The sequence below is a fragment of the Liolophura sinensis genome, chromosome 2 (genome assembly GCF_032854445.1).
Source record: "Liolophura sinensis isolate JHLJ2023 chromosome 2, CUHK_Ljap_v2, whole genome shotgun sequence".
NCBI lineage: Eukaryota > Metazoa > Mollusca > Polyplacophora > Chitonida > Chitonidae > Liolophura > Liolophura sinensis.
In genome coordinates, this window is record NC_088296.1 from 18,975,384 (window position 1) to 18,997,999 (window position 22,616).

General features: G+C 40.6%; 1 protein-coding gene across 1 annotated transcript; it reads left to right on the forward strand.

The window, feature by feature from the left end:
* The first annotated feature begins 11,860 nt into the window (after window positions 1-11,860).
* LOC135462879 (uncharacterized) lies at window positions 11,861-22,616 on the forward strand. Its single transcript, XM_064740176.1, has 5 exons — window positions 11,861-12,344; window positions 14,552-14,636; window positions 15,543-15,587; window positions 17,074-17,130; window positions 19,764-22,616. Exons 1-5 carry the CDS (start codon window positions 12,330-12,332, stop codon window positions 20,501-20,503), a joined length of 942 nt encoding a protein of 313 aa, XP_064596246.1. The 5' UTR covers window positions 11,861-12,329; the 3' UTR covers window positions 20,504-22,616.

A 22,616-nucleotide genomic window follows, 5' to 3' on the forward strand; every position in this document is an offset into this window, starting at 1 on the left:
CCTAGCGAAATGACCCAAGAGCCTCTCACCAGTGCATTTCCTGTGAGTCCATCTCCTTTCCAGCCGTACGTAGGAAGGTCTTCCAGCAACCTGCGGATGATCATGGGCGTTTCCCCGGGCTCTGCCCTGTTTCCTCTCACCATAATGCTGGTCGCCATCGTATCATTGAAATATTCTTGAGTACGGCGCAAGACACCAATCAAATAAATAAAAAAATAAAATTTCAGGCCGCAGTAATAGGGAAGTCAACTCGATGGATTTGGCAATAAGACTGACTATGGCTTGTTGCATCGTCCCTTTTTTCTGCTTTGGTTTGAAGTGTAAGTTTGATCGGTTTGAAGTATATGGTTTGATCGAATGTCAGTTGGAACCACAGCTACAAACGTCTATACGGGAACGCGACCGCAGCAGTTACGACGATCCCGATCAGCACAGTGTGCCGATAGTATATTTATTATATACCTTGCAAGAAAACATTTTCTCGGCACTTAACACCCAGATTTATTCACGGACTCTGTCATCTGTCGGATTTCTTACGCGCACGTGATGTGCCTCTGTAGCACAGCCAAGTTATTCGACAATGGCATCGTGTTGGAAGCTGTAGGCCTTTTACACGGATTTTACCAAAGTTGTGAATAAAGGAAACAGTTTGCCCACTGTGTATGTATACTATTGGTGATGCTCTTGTACAAGTTGGATCCGTTTAACTGATTCAAATATTAAAACATCCTAAATTGCCTTAGCTGAGCAACAACAATAACAACACCGGGCCGGATGTTCGACTGTTTCTCTTCATTGCTTCGTGGAATCCCCGCATGTTTTGATTCGGGATAACTTACTGCCTGATGAAGAATGCTTCAGTGAATTAACAAATACAAAACACAGTTTTATCAGTTTATGTAATGCGCAATGAACATTGATTGCTAAGAGAAAAAAAATGTTTCATTTTTTTTCGCGAAGTACCTGGGCCCAGTTTCATGAAGCAATCTTAGAATAATGTAAACCATAATTTGCCCGACACATACCAAAAATGTCATTCTGGTTGTATAAGCGAATGATGTAATTGAGCATTATTAGCTTCCAAAGCAGTTTAGATACATTAAGAAAAAATACCTAACTTTAAGATGGATTTTCTCACTTAGTCTAAGCTTACTACATGAAACTGAACAGGTTTGTTAATAGGCTTTTTTCAGAATACAGCACATGTACAGTTATCATACTTGGAAGTCAATACAGTACCGCTAGGTTAATTCATTGTAATCGTTCAATAACAAGTTTAAAGGTTTCTTGCAATTCATTTTAAAGAGAAGCATATACATGTGCAGCTGCTTCCCTTTCACAAATTTACATTTTTAAGTGATAAACTCTTCTGTACAGTAGTTTGGAAAAAAAATGTGACATACATTGTACTCAAATTAAAAGTTTTGAAATGTCCATACAACTATATGAGGCCTTGTATTTATTCGTCAATCTGTTCATAATTTCAGACCTGTTTATCTAAGAAATCAGGATAAATAAAATTAAAGTTAAATGTGCAGTTTTAAAAGATTTACAGTTAGTATTCTTAAATGGTGTCGGACAGGTTAGAATGTAATTCCTTTTTTCCTGCATTTATAATAAAGCGGTTGCATAATTGTTAATGGTTTCAACATTCTTATGTCCTGTAAGCTGCATAATGATTGTAGGAGCTACCCCAGCATGTACAGGTTGACTTTCTGGCAAAATGGTTTGCCTTCTTGCCTGGAAGGTTTGTTTTTTCGGCCATTTTGTTTTAACATAACACTTAGGCAGTTCTGGTCCAGTAGTTGTGATTTGTACCACACCTCACTCTCCGCTTTCCTTTCGTAGTTGATTGAAAGATAAAATAGACGATCTGGGTTACAGGTTTTCATGGGTCGATGATTCCTGAAGGCCTTGTATGTCTCAACGGGAGAGCATTCATTTTGTAGCAACGCAAACCATTTTTGAACTGAAACGGCGATGATGTCCACTTGTTTTTGTTTGTCTCTCAAACAATTCAATAAATTCTACACCTCGTTCATCCGTTTTCAAGCACACATCCCGCACTTTAATTTTACATTTTTCATCTGTACTCCTTGGACCAAACTGCACGGTACTGCAAACCCATATTTTGTTCAGTAATGCCTCAGGAGAATGGCTACCCAAAATACCTTTTTCATACTAAACAAAATAGTTTTTGGTCAACGTCTGTGCACGATTGGGACAGTTTTCTTCCCTTTTTTGTTTTAATTCTGTACGCTTAGAGGCGAAAATGTCGCGATTTGTTTGGAATTCATTGTCACCCAAAAGACTGTAGGGTAAACCCTTCTCCTTAAGCGAGCCATTCCCCGGTGGTAGCTGGTTAGTGTATCGGGTTCATATTCCGAGCCGTCAGATTTTCTCACTGGTAAGAGAAAGCATCCTATTATTGTTCAACTGCGCCGGGGGGATATAGGTGTATCACGCGTCTCAGAACTGGGAAACATAAGCAACCATCTTGTGAACGTTTTCATAACATTCTGAATTTTATTTGCAGTATTTACATTTCTCATATTTTAAGTAAAGAAATTTCTCCTTTAGCCTGACTTTCTTGAAACTTGTAAATAAATGATTGGATTTTTGCTGGGAAATTGCTTGATTGATTGGACCCTGACGTTGTCCTCATGATCAGAATAAAACCCTAAATCAAAATGCCCATATTTCACGTCAGAACTACCATGGAAACATTATCGACAGACAACAGAGGTCAGCGGGTGCAAAAGTAGTCCCGCGTTTTTTAAGGATGTCGAGCGAGGATTGAATTTTTTTTTTTTTTTTGGCGCAGTCCAGAAAAGTTGACATTCTTCATATATACGGAATTTTTGGATATTAATTTTAACAACAATTAGGATAAAACAGCAGATAAAATAACCTAAATAAAGTGAGCTGTGCTCTCCCACAATAGCCTGGTTGGATACAGGGGCTCAGAGCCCTTGATTGGCTGGCTATTTGTCCACGAGAAAAACTTCACCCACGCTTACAGTGGGGACGTGTCCTTTGGTGCTCACGGATTACTTAAGCCACCCCACTATAGATATGTCAAAGCCACCATCGCTTAATCATGTTTGAGCAGTAATCCAGCCGTTTAAACTTTTCATTTGAGTCCAACCAATATCCGCCATGTTTTGACTTTGAACATGCGCCAAAGTATTTTTCATTGGAAATTTATTTAGTTTTTACCCTTTTTTGTTGGCTGTCAAGAATAAGAGAACTCAAGTCATTGGATTTTCTTATCACAGTTTTTTTTTGAAGAAGAAGAAGCCAGCATGTACCTTGCCGGAGTTTCGATCATAAACCTGGCGGCCATTGGTTGCATGCGTCGATTCGAAATTCTCAACAGCTGCATGGATTGCTGTTAAAAGAGGCGTTACTGTTGCATACTTTGGCGTCTTCTACATGCGGATTGGAATCAGTGTATACCAAACATACATGTATGGATGGACTCGAGTTGTAAAAGTTTTTGAAATATTCTTGCTGAGCGAGATGCGAGAAAAAAGGCCATACTTACCAAATAAATATAGCATGTCTCGATGGACTACCCCCTAAACTGCTCAAGTATTACATGTAGAAGATGCGAGCTCTGTCTTTAAAAAAGCCCATGCGATGAGAGACGGGATCGTTTTTTCTGCCTGCATCAGGAGGGATTAGCTGACAAAAGTGTGGAATATGTTATGGCTCAGAACTGGGAATCTTTGGCCCTTGTTGTGGCTACGTCAGTCTATAAACTTCACCGGGAGAAGTCTTTAATTATTAATGAGTTAGGATTTCAATTAAAAACCCATCCCAGGCACGAACAAACAGTCTACCGGACGTCGATGCCCAAGCAGCTTTATTTATCTCCTGCAAAAAGTAGTTTAAGAACAAAGAACTCTTTATCGATCCCTTCAACACGGCCAAAACTATTGAAATATGTATAGGCCTACCCTTCATTGTTTCCCTGCCACCCCACAGTGCATGGTTTTGGTCATCAACTGAAACTGTCGTCTGCATCGAGTACTTGGGCGAGCTGCTGGCGTTGTCAGGGGCATTAGCTGCTTTGGACCCGTCTACACCTTTCCTGACGCTGTGTCAGGTGCCTCAATATGCTTTAGGGAAAAGTGATAATTACAGGTACTCGCTGGTAAAGCCTCCTAATGTGCATCAGCTTAGCCTTGTGCCAACCAGTTTAGGTCAATCAACCAAATAAATAAATTCTTCTTTTAAACGCATACCAGACCCTCAGACAGACTGGCTGAAAAAAGCGACTTTCATATCTGCTTGTCACAACACAAAAACTATAGTTTTTTTTAACATGTCTGTGTTTTTTAAATTAGGTACTCCTGTCCCCAGCGTCCGATGGTCTCCTGAATACACTGTGTTGAAATCAGGATCAGTATTTATTTATTTATTTATTTGATTGGTGTTTTACGCCGTACTCAAGAGTATTTCACTTGTACGACGGCGGCTAGCATAATGGTGGGAGGAAACCGGACAGAGCCCGGGGGAAAACCTCGACCATCCGCAGGGTGCTGATAGACCTTCCAACGTACGGCCTGCCAGTATCGTAAGTTCGAATATAATCAGTATTACGCACTCAGCATGTGGGGTTTTAAGGTGGCCTCCGTTGCCTGGTGGTTTTTTGGCTTGATATGGAATGCATGCCTGGAATATCCACTGTCTGCTCGACATCATTGAAAACTGATGACCGCTTCTCTCATGTGTGTTACCGGCTTTATTTCCTATTTGTGTAATTTCTTACATACCTTTGTCTTTGGGAGCTAGTGTTAAACGTTGTTTTGGAAATGGACCTTGCGATTATCGACTTGGAACGACCTTTACGGACTACGCATGGTATACGAGTGTCGGACATGACGCTTTCATGTAGAATAGTGGTGCAGCACGATCACCAAGAAGCCTCTCACCACTCGATCGCTGTGAGTTCAAGTCCAGGTCATGCTGGTTTCTTCTCCGCTTGTACCCGAGAAGACCTGGCAGCGACTTGCAGATGGCCGTATGTTTTCCCCCACTCTCGCCCCGGTTTCCTACATGTACCGCTATAGTGTAGCCACCGCCGTGTACATGTTAGGGAAATATTCTTAAATACAACGGAAAACACCGGTGACAGAAATAAATAAATATTTACACTGAGGAGTAAAAACCAACGAAAACGTTTCGTTCAACCTAAAGAATCTGAAAAAAGGGATCTTGCACTGTTTTATCGTTTTTCTGTAACATTGATACCTGAAACAGGTGTAAACTTTATCTTTAACATGTGGTACAACTAATAAAAAGGTGCACTGCCATTCTAGTAGTTTCACAATCTTGCATATTTCCCGCTTCACCTTCAACTCATGCTGACAAACCTTCTTCGAATGCAGCTGATCACAAAGCGACTTCTTCTGTCAACGCAGCCGATAATGTCCCGACCTCATCTGGCCATTATCAAACGCTTGATCATGACATCAATTTTCTACCACAGGACCAAAACTGGAGGAAAAATGCAGACAATCAGTATGGACTCATACGTAAAATAATTTGATAGTGAACCAGCTCAGAGATAGGTTGGAACGCTTTGATAGTTTCATGGTTAGGATGCTTGCCTGGAAGTCGGGAAGCCTCGAGTCAAACCCGGGTCGGGTCATGGCAAAGGCTTTAAAGAGTTTGTCATGTTTGGTGTCTTCGGCAAATTACTCCAGTGGAAGCGGCACTATCGGCAGGATATACTTTCCTCGTCACACATTATATGTGCACAAACCTATTGACTCCTGCTCGTATTCTCAGGTTTTCTTCTACACGATCCCCTCTGAATTGTTGCAACCGTTAACCTCGAACTCTTTCCTGTCACATACATTGTGCGGTAACCTACACTGCACCTATGCTTTGTAACACAAAATACTGGTTTTCCGTGATCTTAAAGTCATTCTGAGTTCATGTCACCACTTTACACGGGATTGATAAAGATCATATCGTAACCTTATTCCCGAAGTATCCACTTCCACAGCCTTTGATCCACTTCTACAGCATTTGATCCACTTCCACAGCATTTGGTCGTAGCACATTGCCGTTTTGAAATCACACTGATTACGTTTCTATAGTGAACATTGTTGCTCTTCTCAGAGTTAAAACTTCCCTCATTTTCACAATTAGTTATTAGTTGCTTTTGCGCATTATTGTGACAATGCTTAGAAGTCAACATTTCCGCCCCTATTGTAATCCATACTTGCCAAGAGTAGCAACTTTAGAAGAACAACATAAATCGTTTTCTACGTATAGAAACTTAGTCTAGAGGATTTCACGTATGCAGCTTGAAAGGAGCATTTTTAGATGTTAAATAATACTTCCTTTCGAGACCGAGACTCTGAAGATCTCTAGCTCTTACATTACATCCTGCAAATGCCTTTAGATACGATGATATCTACGATCAAAGACGGACTCATGATAATCTGCATATTTATAAATGCACAGAGGTAAACACTTCAGAGTTTGCTGTTCGATTGCAGCATAACACTTCGTATTTATTTATTTATTTGATTGGTGTTTTACGCCGTACTTAAAAATAATTCACCTATACGACGGCAGCCAGCATTATGGCGAGAGGAAACCCACGACCATCCGCAGGTTGCCGGTTGACCTTCTCACGCACGGCCAGAGAGTGGCCAACAAGACCTGGACTCAAAGCGATGGCATTGGTGAAAGGCTCCTGGGCCATTACTCTGTGCTAGCGCGCTAACCGACTGAGCCACGGAGGCCTCCACTTCGTATTGAATGTAGCATTATTATAGCTGGTTTTACGCGTACTTTAAAGCCGAGGGTTTTTCATATGTACCTGACGAACGGTGGACGTTTACGGCGCGCAGCCGGGTCTCCTCTGTGCATAATACTGTGTCGCCGCCTTTGTACAATTGTGACATAGCCGTATATTCGACAAACAGGATGTGCATGCATATGAAAATATGCCCATATACATTCGGGCCACGTGTTTTTTTTCTCTCTACACAGATAAAACCAGTTTTGTGATCTTTTTTTTTGACACTATTATGGGTGTCTAACACGTAAATTTTTCCGAGAATATTCTTTGAGTAAGTGAGTGAGTGCTTGGGGTTTAACGTCGTACTCAACAATTTTTCAGTCATATGACGACGAAGGAATCCTTAAGGTGCATGTACGTGTAATGTGCCTCCTTGTAGCAGGACGGATTTCCACCGCGCTTTTATCTAGTGCTGCTTCACTGAGACTACTTACCGAAGGCAAGTAAGCCGCCCCGCCCGAGCCATTATACTTATACGCGTCAACCAGTCGTTGCACTATCCCCTTCATGCTGAACGCCAAGCGAGGAAGTTACAACTTCCTCTTTTAAAGTCTTAGGTGTGACTCGATCAAGGATTGATCCTGGATCTACCGGTCCCGAAGCGGACGATATTCTTTGAAGTTTGAAGTTCTTGTCTTGGCTGTGTTGTATGTAGTGCACAATTATTAGAAGCTTTCAGGTAAAGGTGTTTAACAAATCTAAAGTGTGACCCTTATGTGGTTCAAATCACTAAATATCCGCTGAATATGTCTGTTTAGTACTGTTACAACCGACCTTGGTTAACTGTACCTATTTCTCGTAGTCAACCTGTGAAACAGAAACATGCAATTTTTAACACAAATCAGTATAGCGTCTGGATGGGGTGTCATGTCTGGTGTCTTCGGCAGTTGGCAATAACGACGGCACTTTGATGTCTGCTCGCCCTACCAGGGGAAGATACATCAGTATACATGTATGAAAACACAGTAATTTTACGACGGATACATTGATAAGTACAAGGTAAAAACCTATGCAAACATACACCTATATTCCACATAATCATTTTCTTAAAAATCGCTTGCTATGCCAGATGCTTAATTCCTTACAGAGCTGTACAGGTTTAAACTGTTTCAGACTGTTTTCTAGGTTTTTGTTCTTATTTTCATTCATGTATGACAGTGTGGCTGGTGATGTTAGGGTGGCTGGTGACTTGCCGTCAATAAAACCACAGGTAAGGAAATATCAATATGACATTGACAAAAATATGTTTCGAATTCAAGGAGTAGGAAATCTATGCGTCGAAACAGACATTCGTACACTAACCATCAACCAATAAGGACGTTCCAGATTGATTATCACAAGACTATATAAAGTAAGAAATTAGACCTGAATCATGCAAAGAGAAGCAGTCAGCAGGTTTCATTGATGTTGGAAAGACGCAAGGTAGGCCTTATAGGCGATTAAATGAAATCAGCATTCAAATTGTGTACCATGCCAGAATATCAATTGTGGATAACAACATATACAGGGTGGGCCAATAAAATGTTACCATTAAGAAATTCCTGCCATTTCAACAATAATTAATATATTTCTTTCAAATTCAGGTGAATCCTAGATGAGGCCTCAGATTTTCATCCAGAAGCATCAGAATGGATATAGCTACTCGATATACGGTGCAAGAGAGGATTAAGATTGTGGAAGCTTATTTCGCTACAAATTCGGTAGTTCTCACTCAGAGACAATTCAGAAGGGACTTTCCGAGGGAAAATCCTCCCAGTAGACTGACAATCAGGCGTCTGCTAGAAAAGTTTAGAGAAACAGGTAGTGTTGGTGATAAAAATAAAGGACACAGTGGTCGGCCACGGTCTTCGAGGACAGATAACAATATTGAGGCTCTGAGACAACGTTTGGAGGAATCACCACGGAAATCAACGAGGCGTTTGTCACAGGAGGTCAATCTCTCAAGGACAACTGTTAGACGGATAATGCACCAAGATCTCCATCTGTTTCCCTACAAAATTCAGATTTTACAAGCTCAGACTGCAGCAAATAAGGAAGAGAGACAAAACTTTTGTGTTAACATCAGTCAGCGCATTGAAAACCAGCCTAATTTGCTGGACTTTATCTTTTTTAGCGATGAGTCACATTTCCATCTCAGTGGACATGTTAATAAGAAGAATATGAGATTCTGGGCCCAGGGCCAACCTCATGAACATGTTGTTCGCCCCCCAAGTACCGAAGTGCTATTGGTAGGAGTGGAATAATCGGGCCGTATTGGTTTGAAGACGAGCGCGGACGTCCAGTGACAATCAACACGGAGCGATATGTAGGAATGATGAGGAGGAAATTTATCCCAGCGCTACGGAGGAAGCAAGGGATTGACATGAACACTGTGATTTATCAGCAGGATGGCGCAACCCCACATTGCTCGAATGTGTCACTGGAATACCTCCGGCGGTAGTTCCCTGGAGACAGGCTTATCTCGCGTAGAACTGACAACCCATGGCCGGCACACTCCATTGATCTTTCCCCAGCTGATTATTCCTTTAGGGTTATTTGAAGGAAAGAGTCTATGCCAACAATCCGCAGACAATAGAGGCTTTGAAGGCGAACATTCGTCAGGAAATTCGGAGGATTCCATTGGATATGTGTGACCGCGTTATCACAAACTTCAATGTTCGCGTAGCTACTGTGATTCAGAGGAGAGGCGCGTGGATTGAACACGTTATTCATTATTGATCTGTACTCAGAAATAGAGACAAAAATAGGTGATATTTGGTATCAAACAAAAATTTTGTTCTCCTGTGACAGATTCATGAAAAGATATGTAACACATATTCTCACACAAAAAAGTAGTGGGCGATTAGAAATGCTAACATTTTATTGGCCCACCCTGTATATCTCAATTGCGCTTTGAGCACAACTGTACAAGTAGCGATCTAATTCAACACGATGAATATACAACCCTAACCCCGCGTGTAAATCTTACGCCGAAAAATATCCCGTCACTAAATTTCCATGGCGACAAGCAGTCCGAAATTTACCATATATAAAACATTTAATAATTCTGCAGTGCTTGCTACTAAATATTCCTACTTGCGGGTATTCGTTTTACTCAGGCCAGGTGTTTGCTAAATTTGTTTTATAATATATGTAGATATTTTACCGTAAATATTCTAATCTTAATATATTTTATCCATTGATATAAGAGTTCTAGTTATGTTTGTCTGGTAAGATGTATAGGCGTATTTTTTTATTTATTTGAGCGGTTTCTGATGTCGTGCTCGAGAATATTTCGCTGATAAGATTATACGACGGCGCTGTCAGCGTTATGCTGGGAGGAAACCGGGCAGAGCGATGGGGAAACCCAAGGCCATGCGTAACAAAGTATATGATCCCGTCACAGTAAAATACAGAAAGAAATCCTAGTACTGACTTTTGACGGCAGTTGTTGATTCGTTCATGCAGTCAATTCTGTAAATTCAACGGGTCGGGCTAGCGTCATACATTGCACAGCGATCTGCTCTATCAACTACGAAAGTACGTATATTTATAGCTCATTAAGACTGCATACATGTCGGCCTACTTGCGATAGTACAAACCTACATACGTATATCTGTACCATACAGGCCTATACAGCATCGACCTGTACACGTGATTTCAACACGTCCTCATTCCAGCTCCGATCATACCAATTCCATGAGACCAGCTTCATGTGAGAAAAGACTCAGGGGTAGATCGACGCCATTGTTGCCGAAAATGACCGATACTTCTTACAGCGCTCCTTCTACGTTCGCTTAACATCATTGCCACGACTAGCAAAATTTGTGTACAGAAACCTTGAACAACGTCACGGTCACTAGGATCATGGTGATGTAAGCCTACATTTACATGCGACGCACAGGCTGCAAGGTCATGTTTCTCTAGCGTTGACAAAGGAGTAAAGCGAGCGTAGACAATGCCACATGCGCTGTAAGAAGTGTGGGATTGACCTCCGGTCGCTCTTTCAACATGGCTAACGGATGCATCCTAGATGTTTGTCCAAGAGCTTTCGTGTGGAGACAAATGGAAGTAATGAGATACTGAACTTCGTTAGCTCGTTACCTTACCAGACTTGCGAGAACGCCACGTGAGTTTTACCTGCTGTTTGTGCTTCTCATCACTAGGCCCATGTAGTATCGCATGTGTGAGCAGTTGACGCAGGCAATTCTACAGGCAATACTCACAACGGATGTTTGCACGAGGAGCAGTAATTGCGCTGGCAATAATAACACGCACACAGTGATACCTACACGCAAAAGACTTGGGGAAAAGGCATTCGCAAAGAAACACTTGTGTATTCGTCCAGATTTGATCAAGGGCTTCGTGAACACTTCGTGAGTCCTAAGTCAGTGTGTTCGTACTGACTTATGTAACGCCTTTGCGTCGGTGTTGGCAGATTCACTGAAGACTCGACAGAAGGATTCTAAAATTTAGACCAAAAAAAATCGACACGAAAACGGTCAGATACGGAAAGACTTGTGAGCTGCATGTTTTTTTTTTTTAATTCTGGTTGACTGGTCAAAGCTGAACGAGTGATTAAGCTGATACAAGTGGTGATCTATTGTGAATACTCATTTGAACATTGTGTAAATTATGTGAGCGATATCACAACAGCGATATCACCACATATTCTCTGTGAATTCACCGATATTCCCACACATTTAGTGTGTAGAGAAAGGGATTACCACATCTGTTGTGTGAACAGGGGTCAACATTACTGTGCATTTTTGAAAAACGCGGTGATATATCCAATACTTTTATATGCACACAACGATAACGCTTTTTCATGTTCAGGCACTGGAATTACGACATATTTAGTGTGAACACAACGACAACACCCTTAGTGTTCAGGACAGTGCGATTAACATATCTTTTGTGTGAACATGGTTCAGGATTCCTGTACTTTTTTTAACACACGGTGATATCTTCATACCTTTAAGTTTGCAGACAGTGGCATTATCGCATATTTTGTGTGAAGACAACAATATTCGCGCATCTTTAGTGTGCAGACAGTGGGATTACTGCATGTTGTGTGTGAACAGAGAGAGACTTCACGTATATTTAGAAAAAATACACGGTGATGTTCCCTTGCCATTTGTGAAAGCACAGCCATTATGTTTAGGCTACGTGATAGATCTCTAATGTGTATTAATCTCAAGATCTCCAAATGGAATGTGATGCGTTAATCGATGTATTAAATCTTCAGTTTTGACAAATTAACAGTTTGTTGTTTGAATTTCGGAGAAAGCTGTGGGATTCGACGAATTTCGAGCTGAATAGTTTTTGATGGGACTGCAATGAACGTTTACATAAGTGACTCTCTTCTGTCGCTGCTAGCTCAAGCGTGTAAACGTTATATAACTGACCTAAAATTGCCGTACGTGCTTTTTTCTAGTACATGCATTAACGTGTATGAACTTTAAAGTTGACATAAAAGAAGAAAAAAATCACTGTTCACAACGTAGAGATTGAAGAAGAAAGAATGCATCCTGAAGAGGTCAGTATTAACATGCTTTATTTCTTATTAAATGTATCGCCTCACTTAGCATGTGCGTACAAGTCTTCCATGCGAAAAGTATTGTGGGTAAACCGCTTAGATGTAAGACACGCATTGTGAACAGCCGCGATGCTGCATTATGTATTTACTTTCTACATGCAGGCACAACGCGTATGAGAAGTTTTGAAGCCTGTTCTCTTATGACGTACTTGTATAATTCATTTAGAATGTCCACATTACACTGATGTAGGTAGATAATAGGAATGTTGATGATACACTGCATGCACTTTTACTGCAATAAGTTTGTATGTTATTATACCATTACTGTACAATGACTAATATATAACATCGTTCTAGGCATTAAAATTGACGAGACTGCATTTTATCGTTTAGGCTACATTGAGTTAACTTTGCAGAGACTTGTCACCTAGCCTCTGCTCTTGTCAACCATTACACTACGATATACAGATACATATATTGCTATCTGTAATAAGTGAGTAACGTTAGGATACCAGTAGTGAGTGAGTGAGTGCTTGGTGTTTAACGTCATACTCAACAATTTTTCAGTCATATGACGACGGGGATACCAGTAGCGCTGTAAATGTACATGTAGTAGAATGTATACGCCATATGGGAATGAATGAATACTTATGGTTTAATACACTTTGTTCGACAATACTGCGCGGCGTGCACTAAGAGGAATCCCAGTAACACTTGTCTGAATGATACTAACATCCCAGTCTGTTATCACAACATAACACTGTGTTATAGTTTAGACCGGCCCGGATAGCACAGTTGGTAGAGCGTCCGCTTCTGGACCGGTAGATCCAGGATCATTCCTTGATCGAGTCACACCTAAGACTTTAAAAGAGGAAGTTGTAACTTCCTCGCTTGGCGTTCAGCATGAAGGGGATAGTGCAATGACTGGTTGACCCGTATCAGTATAATGGCTTGGGCGGGGCGGCTTACTTGCCTTCGGTAAGTGGTCTCAGTGAAGCATCACTAAAATAAAAGAGCGGTGGAAATCCGTCCTGCTACAAGGAGGCACATTACACGTACATGCACCCTAATGATTCTTTCGTCGTCATATGACTGAAAAATTGTTGAGCACGACGTTAAACCCCAAGCACTCACTCACTCACTGTTATAGTCTAAATATTATTCTGTTAGTGTAATACGAGTACTATAATTATAGCTTGTCGAGAGTTTCCCCCGTGCCCGGTTCCTTCCCACCATAATGCTGACATACGTCGTATAAGAGAAATATTTTTCAGTGCGGCGTAAAACACCAATCAAATTAATAAATAAATAAATAAATAAATAAATGCAATAATTACATTGATTTATAAGAATGTGTGTGCCATATTAACACAAGAATCTGCTGGAATAACCCGATACATTCACGTATCACACACAAACAGCAGACTTTCTGCTAAGTTTAACACAGCGTAAATTTTGAGAAGCTTGGGATCTTCACACAAAGATTGTATAGGTTAGATGTACCCTGTTTACATGAAACACTGCCCACAATTTTGCTACAAATAGAACAGTGGCTAGTATACAGATAATATATTGTACTAGAGCAACACGGAGTTATCGTTTTGTCATTTTATTTTTCTGGTGTTTTACGCCGTACACAAGAATATTTCACTTATGTGACGTCGGACAGCTTGGAGAGAAAACCGGACAAAGCCATGATGAGCTGGTGGTACTCACAGCGATTTTTTCAGTGAGAAGCCATGTACAGCGTCATTGTGCAGTTAGCTTTCACACAGAGCCACATAGTGGCTTCTCTTTTAAATTAAAGCAGTTTGAATTTCCAAACTAAATTTTGTACAAAAAAAGGTAATGTTGGTATAAACTGCATGCATTTTCCACATGCCAGATTTTGTTTATGGGCGTTGGTATAATGATAATAAAGACACCGAGTCTTAGATCTTATTGTCAGCGGTAGGCGTGGGGGTTTGAGCATCTTGTTGCTCCAGGGAAACTGGACTGAAACCTCAGTTCGATTTCCTTCCAACATAAAGTCTGGTCGTCGTCGTATAAGGAAACTATTCTTGAGTACGTTTATAAACACAGATGGAATAAATCGAGTGTCTCTCTCAAAAGTGGGACACCTAAGCCGAAGGTCACCTTCACTTAAATTTAAAATTTTGAAACACCCATATTGTCATTTGAAAATGAACTTGCTTCCTTTTTTGTAGACGCCATCGTCTACCGAGGAGCAGTGGGGTTTGAAAACCTTGCCGGATATACATTTTCTAACACCTCAGATACCCGAGGAGGAGGGTAAAAATTATGAATTTATAAAAACAGGGACATTTCAGTCTTATAATAGCAACGCAGGAAATCAGAGCATGACTTTACTGAAATGCAAAGAAAACCCAAAATTAAGTGTACATCATTTAGAGTGTGTGCTTCGGAGACAATCTTATACCAGCCGTTAAACGAAATAGATATTCTGGGTCAATAATTACAAACCCCTGAGCAGGTAAACGGATTATTTTCCCCATTAAAGTATATGGGGTTTGAAGCATCAGATAATATATATGATACGCTTTTGAAGCATAACTGGCGTCACATCCATGCGTTTTGCTTAAAGTTGTTCGTTTCTAGTTATATTGGGCGAAAGTTTACAGAGCTTTTCATATGTATATACGCTTTGATTGATTTACACAAGACTAAAAATCAATGTGTTTCAACACGAAAAACCAAATGAAACGCCACTGGTTACAATATGGTGAAAAAAAGGCCACCGTATAAAGGCAATTACTCGGTTTAAAAATCTTATATCAGATGAAATATTTACGTGTGCAGTGTTTCATATAAAAATGTAACATTTGATTTGCGTTTAATTTCTTCAGCAGATTACCGTAAGGTAATACGTCGGTTTCTCACCTGACAATAGACGTGCATATTTAGCGAAAACGTTTGTGTGCATGCTTAGAAAAAAAAAGGCAAAAAAGTAAAAAGAAATTATGGAGCACAAATGTCCTAAAGTTTACTGGAGAGAATCGTATGGCATAGACAAACGGATTAAGGTACATTTTTGGAATGCCGTTAATCTTAACGTCCGACTGAATATGTTTTATAGATATATGTGACTATGTTCTAATTTGTACTGTCCCACTTAGTGTTTATTCTGTATCACGAACACTTTGCAGAGACATTTTAAAACTTATCTTATCTTTACAGAAGCCGCCAAGAGCCACAAAGACAAAACATATTTTGGGTATAGTTGTAAGTATTTTATTTCTGATAGCAGTAGATAAATATCTGACGCATGTTTTTGGTGCGCATGCGAAAACAGATAACTGGTCTGCTGCACCAAACTTTTTATCGCCTTCCCCAAGGCTAAAACAGGCAAAGTCGAGGTTCAGTCCTGGCCCTGTACACAATGAATTTTGTTTATAAGCTCGCATGTACGGGAGCGTATGACCTAACTTAGATCCAGTCCACCGTTGCATCGGTTCGTAAGCGCTCGTATATACAAAACAACAACACCACTGAACTTGAGTGATGATCATCACCTACTGAAACCAACTGCGTAGGACCAGTGTTATTCCTGTCAGTAACGTTTTTTGCAATACATAAGAGCTTAAGACGCACCTCGACTCAGTTGGTTCAAACCTACGTCGTACGGCCATCAGCGATTAGGACCAACTCCGTATGATCACTTGAGTTGAGTTGATTTGCGTCTTAAGCTCAAGCCTTTATGCCAAGCTGAACTGCAAAGAGGCAACGGCTGATGTACAACTGCAGTTGAATCGTGTCGTTATTCAGCACGTGTATGCCCCTTCAACCCGAAGTCTTAAGCCACCAGGGACAGAGATTAACCCCGTACAACTAGTTGAGTAGAGTTGAGTCGGGTCTGTTCCGAGCTAGTCACTGGTGTATGCCGAGCTTAACATTTCATTTAACACAACTGCGCCGTTGCGTCAAAATGTGTGTGCCCTTTATGTAAATTTTATGACGCGACAACTGGAATCCGTCCAACCTGTATTTAATTGTAGTTTTTGCATGGGAATGACCCCAGTCGGCAAAGATCGTTGAACTGCAAACAAGACTGTAACAAGCAAGACTGTCACATGACCAAATATGAAGCAGTGATTGGCTGTAATCGTTTCCCCTCTAACAATGAGGGGTCCAGCACCGCTACGACGCGACGGAAGTCAATTGGAAGTCGTCACAGTTTCCTGACACTGACTGGGTTGAACTGGCACGAATTACAGTAGAAACACCAGATAAACGGCAAACGGACACATCCGCTGGTTTCATCAGTTTTCTTAAGGCACAAGGGGCCAGCCCAAAATTACGTAGCCTGACGTCAAAAATGATGTAAAAAAGCTGTGAAAACAACTTCACTGTTTTGAGATCACAAGTTTGGGGCTCTATTCTTTTTGGTCGATCCCACAATCTTCATCAATGGCATTCTTTTCGAATATCTGCGGCAATTGACGGAAAATATACATAAATGTCTCAAAAATTGTCTTTTTTTTGGCATATCTTTCTTCGCCTTCGCCCCTGTTTTTCACGTTTTTATGCAGCCTGATGTAATTTGCTATTATTTAAGCATTTACGTGAAAAGTTAAGAATAAAACCACAACTTTGGTAAATTGACCAGAGGTTGTATTTTACCGATGTCGGACCTTTTACCAGCAAACACACTGTCGTCGCAGCTGTGACCATATTTTTTAAAGCTGTACGTCTATTCATCTACTTCCAGATCGGTTTTGGTGTATCGTGGCCTTATGCATCTCCGTGCTTGTTTCAGGAATTGTCGGTAAGCAAATCTTTTGTTTACACCATCGTTTATTACTTACAAAATACGGCACACTAATTCAGGCGTCTCGGGTTGTGCTCGTTGAGGTGTATCAAGTTAAAATATGTAAAATCAAGGCATAACGGGCAATTTTTTTGAAAGGTTGATGCTTAGCGGCATTGCCACGGTGCTTTTTTCTTAAATTATACGATGACGGTTAGTTTTATGTGTTGAGAAAACCGAAGTGGCCAGAGAAAACCACTGACCTTTGGTAAGAAACTCTCTAACTTTCCCAAGACTACACACCATAACGCTGAAGGACAAGTAGTCTTGAACGAATGTAAGACTCTAGAATAGTTCACTCATACGACGGGTATATCGCCAAATGTGATAATTGGGTAGAGTCAAAAGTGGTGAGTCAGGGCGACAAAGACACAGAAAAAATATCAAAATAGGTTGAAACAAACCATGTGAAATCTTTGAATTTTGATACCTAGGTGTGCAATGGCAACCCACCAAGGGTAAGGGGAAATATGAAAATAATTTGCCCCCGGTGAGAGACGATAATGTACATGTAAACGGTGAAAAGGTCTCTGAAGTATTTAAGGAAAACGATAGTCTATAAATTGTTTGTGGTAACCCCATAAATATTCTCAAGAGTGATCAGTACATTGGCATCTTTCAAAATCTAGACATGCTGAACCCGTCACCAGTTTCTTACATGAAATAGATTTGACCAAGATAGGTGAACTCGCACACTGGAGAGAAAAACAGGGTCTGTGAAGAAGATATTGATTGTGGAGAGCCATGTTTATCTACGCGATGGGTGATCTCTGAAAAAAAAAGGTGAAATGTGGGTGGCAAATGTGAAACCAAGGCTCGGTTTGTTGCTCGGAGTTTTGAGGAGGAAACTTCTGCCCGATGTGATTTTCCTACCTCACGTAAGGGAACTCTCAAAGTATTTGTGGCCATTACTTTCACTTTGGAGTGGGAATGTAGGACTATAGATATAAAAGCGGCATTCTTACAAGATAAATTAATTAAAAGAAACAATCATCTCGGACCCCCCCAGCTGAAGCTGATAGTCACGTCAGGCTATGGAATAAATGTGTGTATGGTTTGAGTGTGGCTTCACGGACACGGTATTTCCGTGTGCGTAAAGCGTTTTTAGATTTAAGCTGTAATCAATTTATTTTGGATTAAGGCCTGTTTTACTGGCAGAAGATGGACACTTTTCTGGCTTGTTTTCAATTCATGTGCATGACTATGTGGTCTGAGGGTTCGGTTGGGAGAATCTGTTATCAGTGAGTTGCAGACCATGTGTAAAGTAGTGAAACAGGCACAGGAGGGTTTTTAAGCGCATTGGCCTCGATATGAAACACGAGCAGGCAGTATTGTGGTAAATCATGAGTCCTACGGAGACAGTGTTATTGGTATACCTGTCCATATGAATAGAGCTACTCCAAAGCAGGAGTCACTCAACCTGGAAGAATTAACTCAGCTTAGGTGTGTAATTGACCAGGTTAACTGGGCGGCTGGCCAGACGAGGCCCAATGTGTGTTATGGCAATTTAGAGTTAATTCTGGGCACTAAGCATCCCACTTTGGAAGACCTATTACATGGCAACAAAGCTATCAAAAAAACTCAAGGGAGAGAAGTGCCCTATTAAATTCTCTAGGATTGGCGCTTGAAGGCTATTTGCGCCTTAGTGTTTTTTGTGTGTGTGTGATGCGGCTTTTGCTAATCTTCAGGATGGGGTGTCTAGTGCGAGTGCCTATGTTGTTTATTTGTACGGTCTTAACCATACATGTTGTCCGTTGACTTTGAAAAAGTAAGAAGATAAAAGGGGTGCTTAGAACTTCCCTGGCAGCTGAAACTTTAGCAATGATTGAAAGTCTGGATATTGTTGGTTACCTTGGCCACATTTTGAGTGAAGTGTTGTTTGGTGAAACAAAACAAAAATTTTGAAATCCCATAGATTGCTTCACTAACAACCGGTCTACATATGTGAATCTCCATTCCACAAAGTTAGTATGCGAGAAACGTCTACGGGTAGTTATTGTGGGAATTATCCAGATGATTCAGAGGAAATAAGTCTCCGTGCAATGGGTAGACAGTGCGCATCAGATTTTGGATTGCCCGATCAAGCGTGGTGCATCTTTTACCTTGCTTCTGCATTAGTGAGGCGCTCCTGCGTGACTGCGCTGCTTACGTATGCAAACCACTAGGCCACGGAACTCCCTTTAATAGTGGTATCATTGTAATCTAAATTTGGCGTATTTTGGAGAAGATTTATATTTGTCCTGTAGTCCGTAATTTCTCTTGAAATTACACAAAAAATGTTATATGTAATAATTTGTATAAAAGACTTAAAGACTACCCGATGAGTGTAAATCCTTAAATAGTAGCACATTACACACCTCTAACGCCGTTTCCGTTTAACAGAATCAGGTTTAAAAGTGCAGTGATGTTAGTTCTTCTTCAATAGACGTCACTGGTTATGAATAAATATTTTCACTTCACCAGTGAATATATTAGATGTAATGAATGCTAGCCAAACAGTATTAGATAATATACTCAACGGTAGGTAACAAATATGTCTGTAAATTGTAAAGAAAACATAAAGATTTCGGTTTTCTTACTCTTTGTTTCAGATGTAATAGTTCGCCATGTGGCTGGGACGACAATACATACAACATTACGGGCGTTTTTCTATGGCTACGTTATCTACAGCTCGGGATCCACCATCAAATCTTGTCTCTGCTTCTCCTTATTCTGGACTTTGGGAGGTTTGTGGTGGACGGGAACGTCCGTGTGGCTTTTCTGGTCATTTCACGACATGATTCAGAGGTACGTTATTCTGGTTATAGATATGTGTGTCGTGGCCGCTCTCGTCGTTCATATGGCAATGAGAGAAAGGTGCCAATCACGACTGACTCGTACTTTACCTAGGCTTCGCTACAACAGAAATCAAGATGGCCGATCCATATTGGAGCGTGAGCCCATGGCAACGACAAGATTGCGAATTGGGGGAAATCTTCAAAGGGACAGTCATTCAGTCAGTCACAGGGGTAGATTACCTACTCACAAATTGGATAAACAGATATTAACTAAGGAGTGGGTAACATGCCATCAACAAGACAGTGAACCACAATTCACACTGGAGTGCGTATCATGTCACCAAGGAGAAGGACCGACAGCTTGTGATTTGGAGGGAGACGAAATGTGTTTAACAATGAACCACTCGAGCACCCAATCGGATGAAGTACAAAACCACCGAGAAGAAAATAATTCAACCGATCAGTGTGATTCTGGAGAAAATCAGCAACCAGTTAGTTGTACAGCCGAAATGCGTGAAAAGGAGCTCACCCAATGTCATGAACTCAATGTGTAAGAGAGCCTATAGAAAACCGTACAGAAAGCGTTGCTTTAAACAATAAACTGAATTAAATGACTTTTCACTGGATTCATGGTTGTTTAACCATGATATTTGTCAGGCACACTCTCATTATATGCCCTTTGTTACAACAAGCAAAACTATTGTTGACACCACAGCTCATAACCAGCAATGCTGGTTTCCGATCAAGTCTGAATTTACTGAGTGTCGGATAAAATTTACACTGGGTAACCGGTCACGAGATTAACGGCTGTGAAGTGTTGTTTTCTGCCTTTGTGATGACGTTTTGTGGGCAAGCCCGTATTAACTAACTGAGAACAATTGTCGTATCAGTCTGGAGTAGACACGCCATTTAGCTTGACTGTACTGATGCCACATCTATACAGTATGTCAGTTTGCTCAATAAAAACCAGGGGGCCTCCGTGGCTCGGTTGGTTAGCGCACTGGCGAAGAGTAATGACCGAGGAGTCTCTCACCAATGCGGTCGCTGTGAGTTTAAGTCCAGCTCATGCTGGCTTCCTCTCCGGCCGTACGTAGGAAGGTCTGCAGCAACCTGCGGATGGTCGTGGGTTTTCCCCGGGTTCTGCCCGGTTTCCACCCACCATAATAATGCTGGTCGGCCGTCGTATAAGTGAAATATTCTTGAGTACGGCGTAAAACACCAATCAAATCAATAAATAAATAAATCAAAGAAAACTATTTACTGCAAATTACAGAAATGAAGGGAAAATATCGATATCGAAGAGAAAATTTTCGCCTTGAATATTTTTAATATTCAATGCGTAGGATACATGAAAAACTTTTTTATCTCTATGCTTATATATGTACATGAATGATGTATGGTGTTAAACTACCAAACGGCTTATCAGCTTTCTTCTAGGCTGTACTCTACTGTTTTCGTAAGGCAACAACGGTCACTCCGGAAATTAAGTACCTTGCCGTGGATGCGTTCATGAAGCTCACTTAGCTAAGTATGCCCTTAACTAGCATGACGACGTATTTTGTAAAGATATAAAGTGCACTTAGCTAAGGGCTACTAAAAACTATGTATGCTTCATGAAACCGGCCAGTGGAGCGGTCAAACCAACTTTGTTGAGAGAAGAGCCCGAATTGAGGAAGTTAAGCTGGCCCTTATTTCCCAGTATATTCATTGGTGACGGCATTTCTGAACATTGACGGAAAATATGCAAAAATGTAGAGGTTATTACCAAATGCAAAATATGGCTTCAAACGTGATTTTCCCTCCTTTTTACACACACGTTTCTTCATGATTGTCAAAACCGCAGTCTTCGTTTTATAGGATATTTTCATGTGCCTTTCAAGTGTTGTGCCCTATAACTGAACCAATACGCTCTTCATAACTGAGTCATGGTTCCCCCTTTTAAGATAAATCTTTCACTATATGATCATGGTGCTAGAGTTTGTGTTAGTTGTTATAGTATTTAATGGTTTACATAAACAATTAGAATAAAATTCAAACTGATAGGAGACCGGATTTCAGCGGTTGGGTGTAACCCTTTCACAGGTATCACACTGTCGCTGCTGCTCTCTTCACTGTATTGTATTATATTCCAGTAAACCAGACTCAATAAATGCTGACTCATTGTAAAGATATTCAAGTCTGTTTTGAAACTTCCTGGATTTGGTATTTAAAAAATAATACGCCAAACGTTTTAAGACTGCCTATTTGTTAAGAACGGGAGTAAAATAACGCCTTGCTCAATGTGTAGACAAAATTTAAGCGTATTTATATCTAAATCATAGTAAACTAAAAAAATTTTTGATCGGGGGAGGGGTGGGGGATTGTCAACAATAATAAATGTAGAAGGTATTGTTTCTTTCAATAGTGTAAGAATTGGTTAATAAGTTAAACAGCTGTTAACACTTCCCTGATGGTGTAGGCAACATCAGTAAAAAAAAAACTAACACATGTTAAAGTAGAACAATTGCATTGATTCACAAGAACTATATTTGCTGAAAAGCACTCTGGAACTTCATGTTGATGTGTTGCAGGTGCCTATTATAATATCTTCTGCCCAATGCAAAGTGGTTCCCTACGTCAAGAATCTGCACATTTGTACAACTGTACTAACTGTCTTCATTTTAAATA

Bases quoted from the DNA above. Each gene is read 5' to 3' on its own strand.
- LOC135462879 (XM_064740176.1), top strand. The intron at 15,588-17,073 runs GTAAGTATTTTA...ATCTACTTCCAG, and splicing joins AACATATTTTGGGTATAGTT to ATCGGTTTTGGTGTATCGTG. The intron at 17,131-19,763 runs GTAAGCAAATCT...TCTTTGTTTCAG, and splicing joins GCTTGTTTCAGGAATTGTCG to ATGTAATAGTTCGCCATGTG.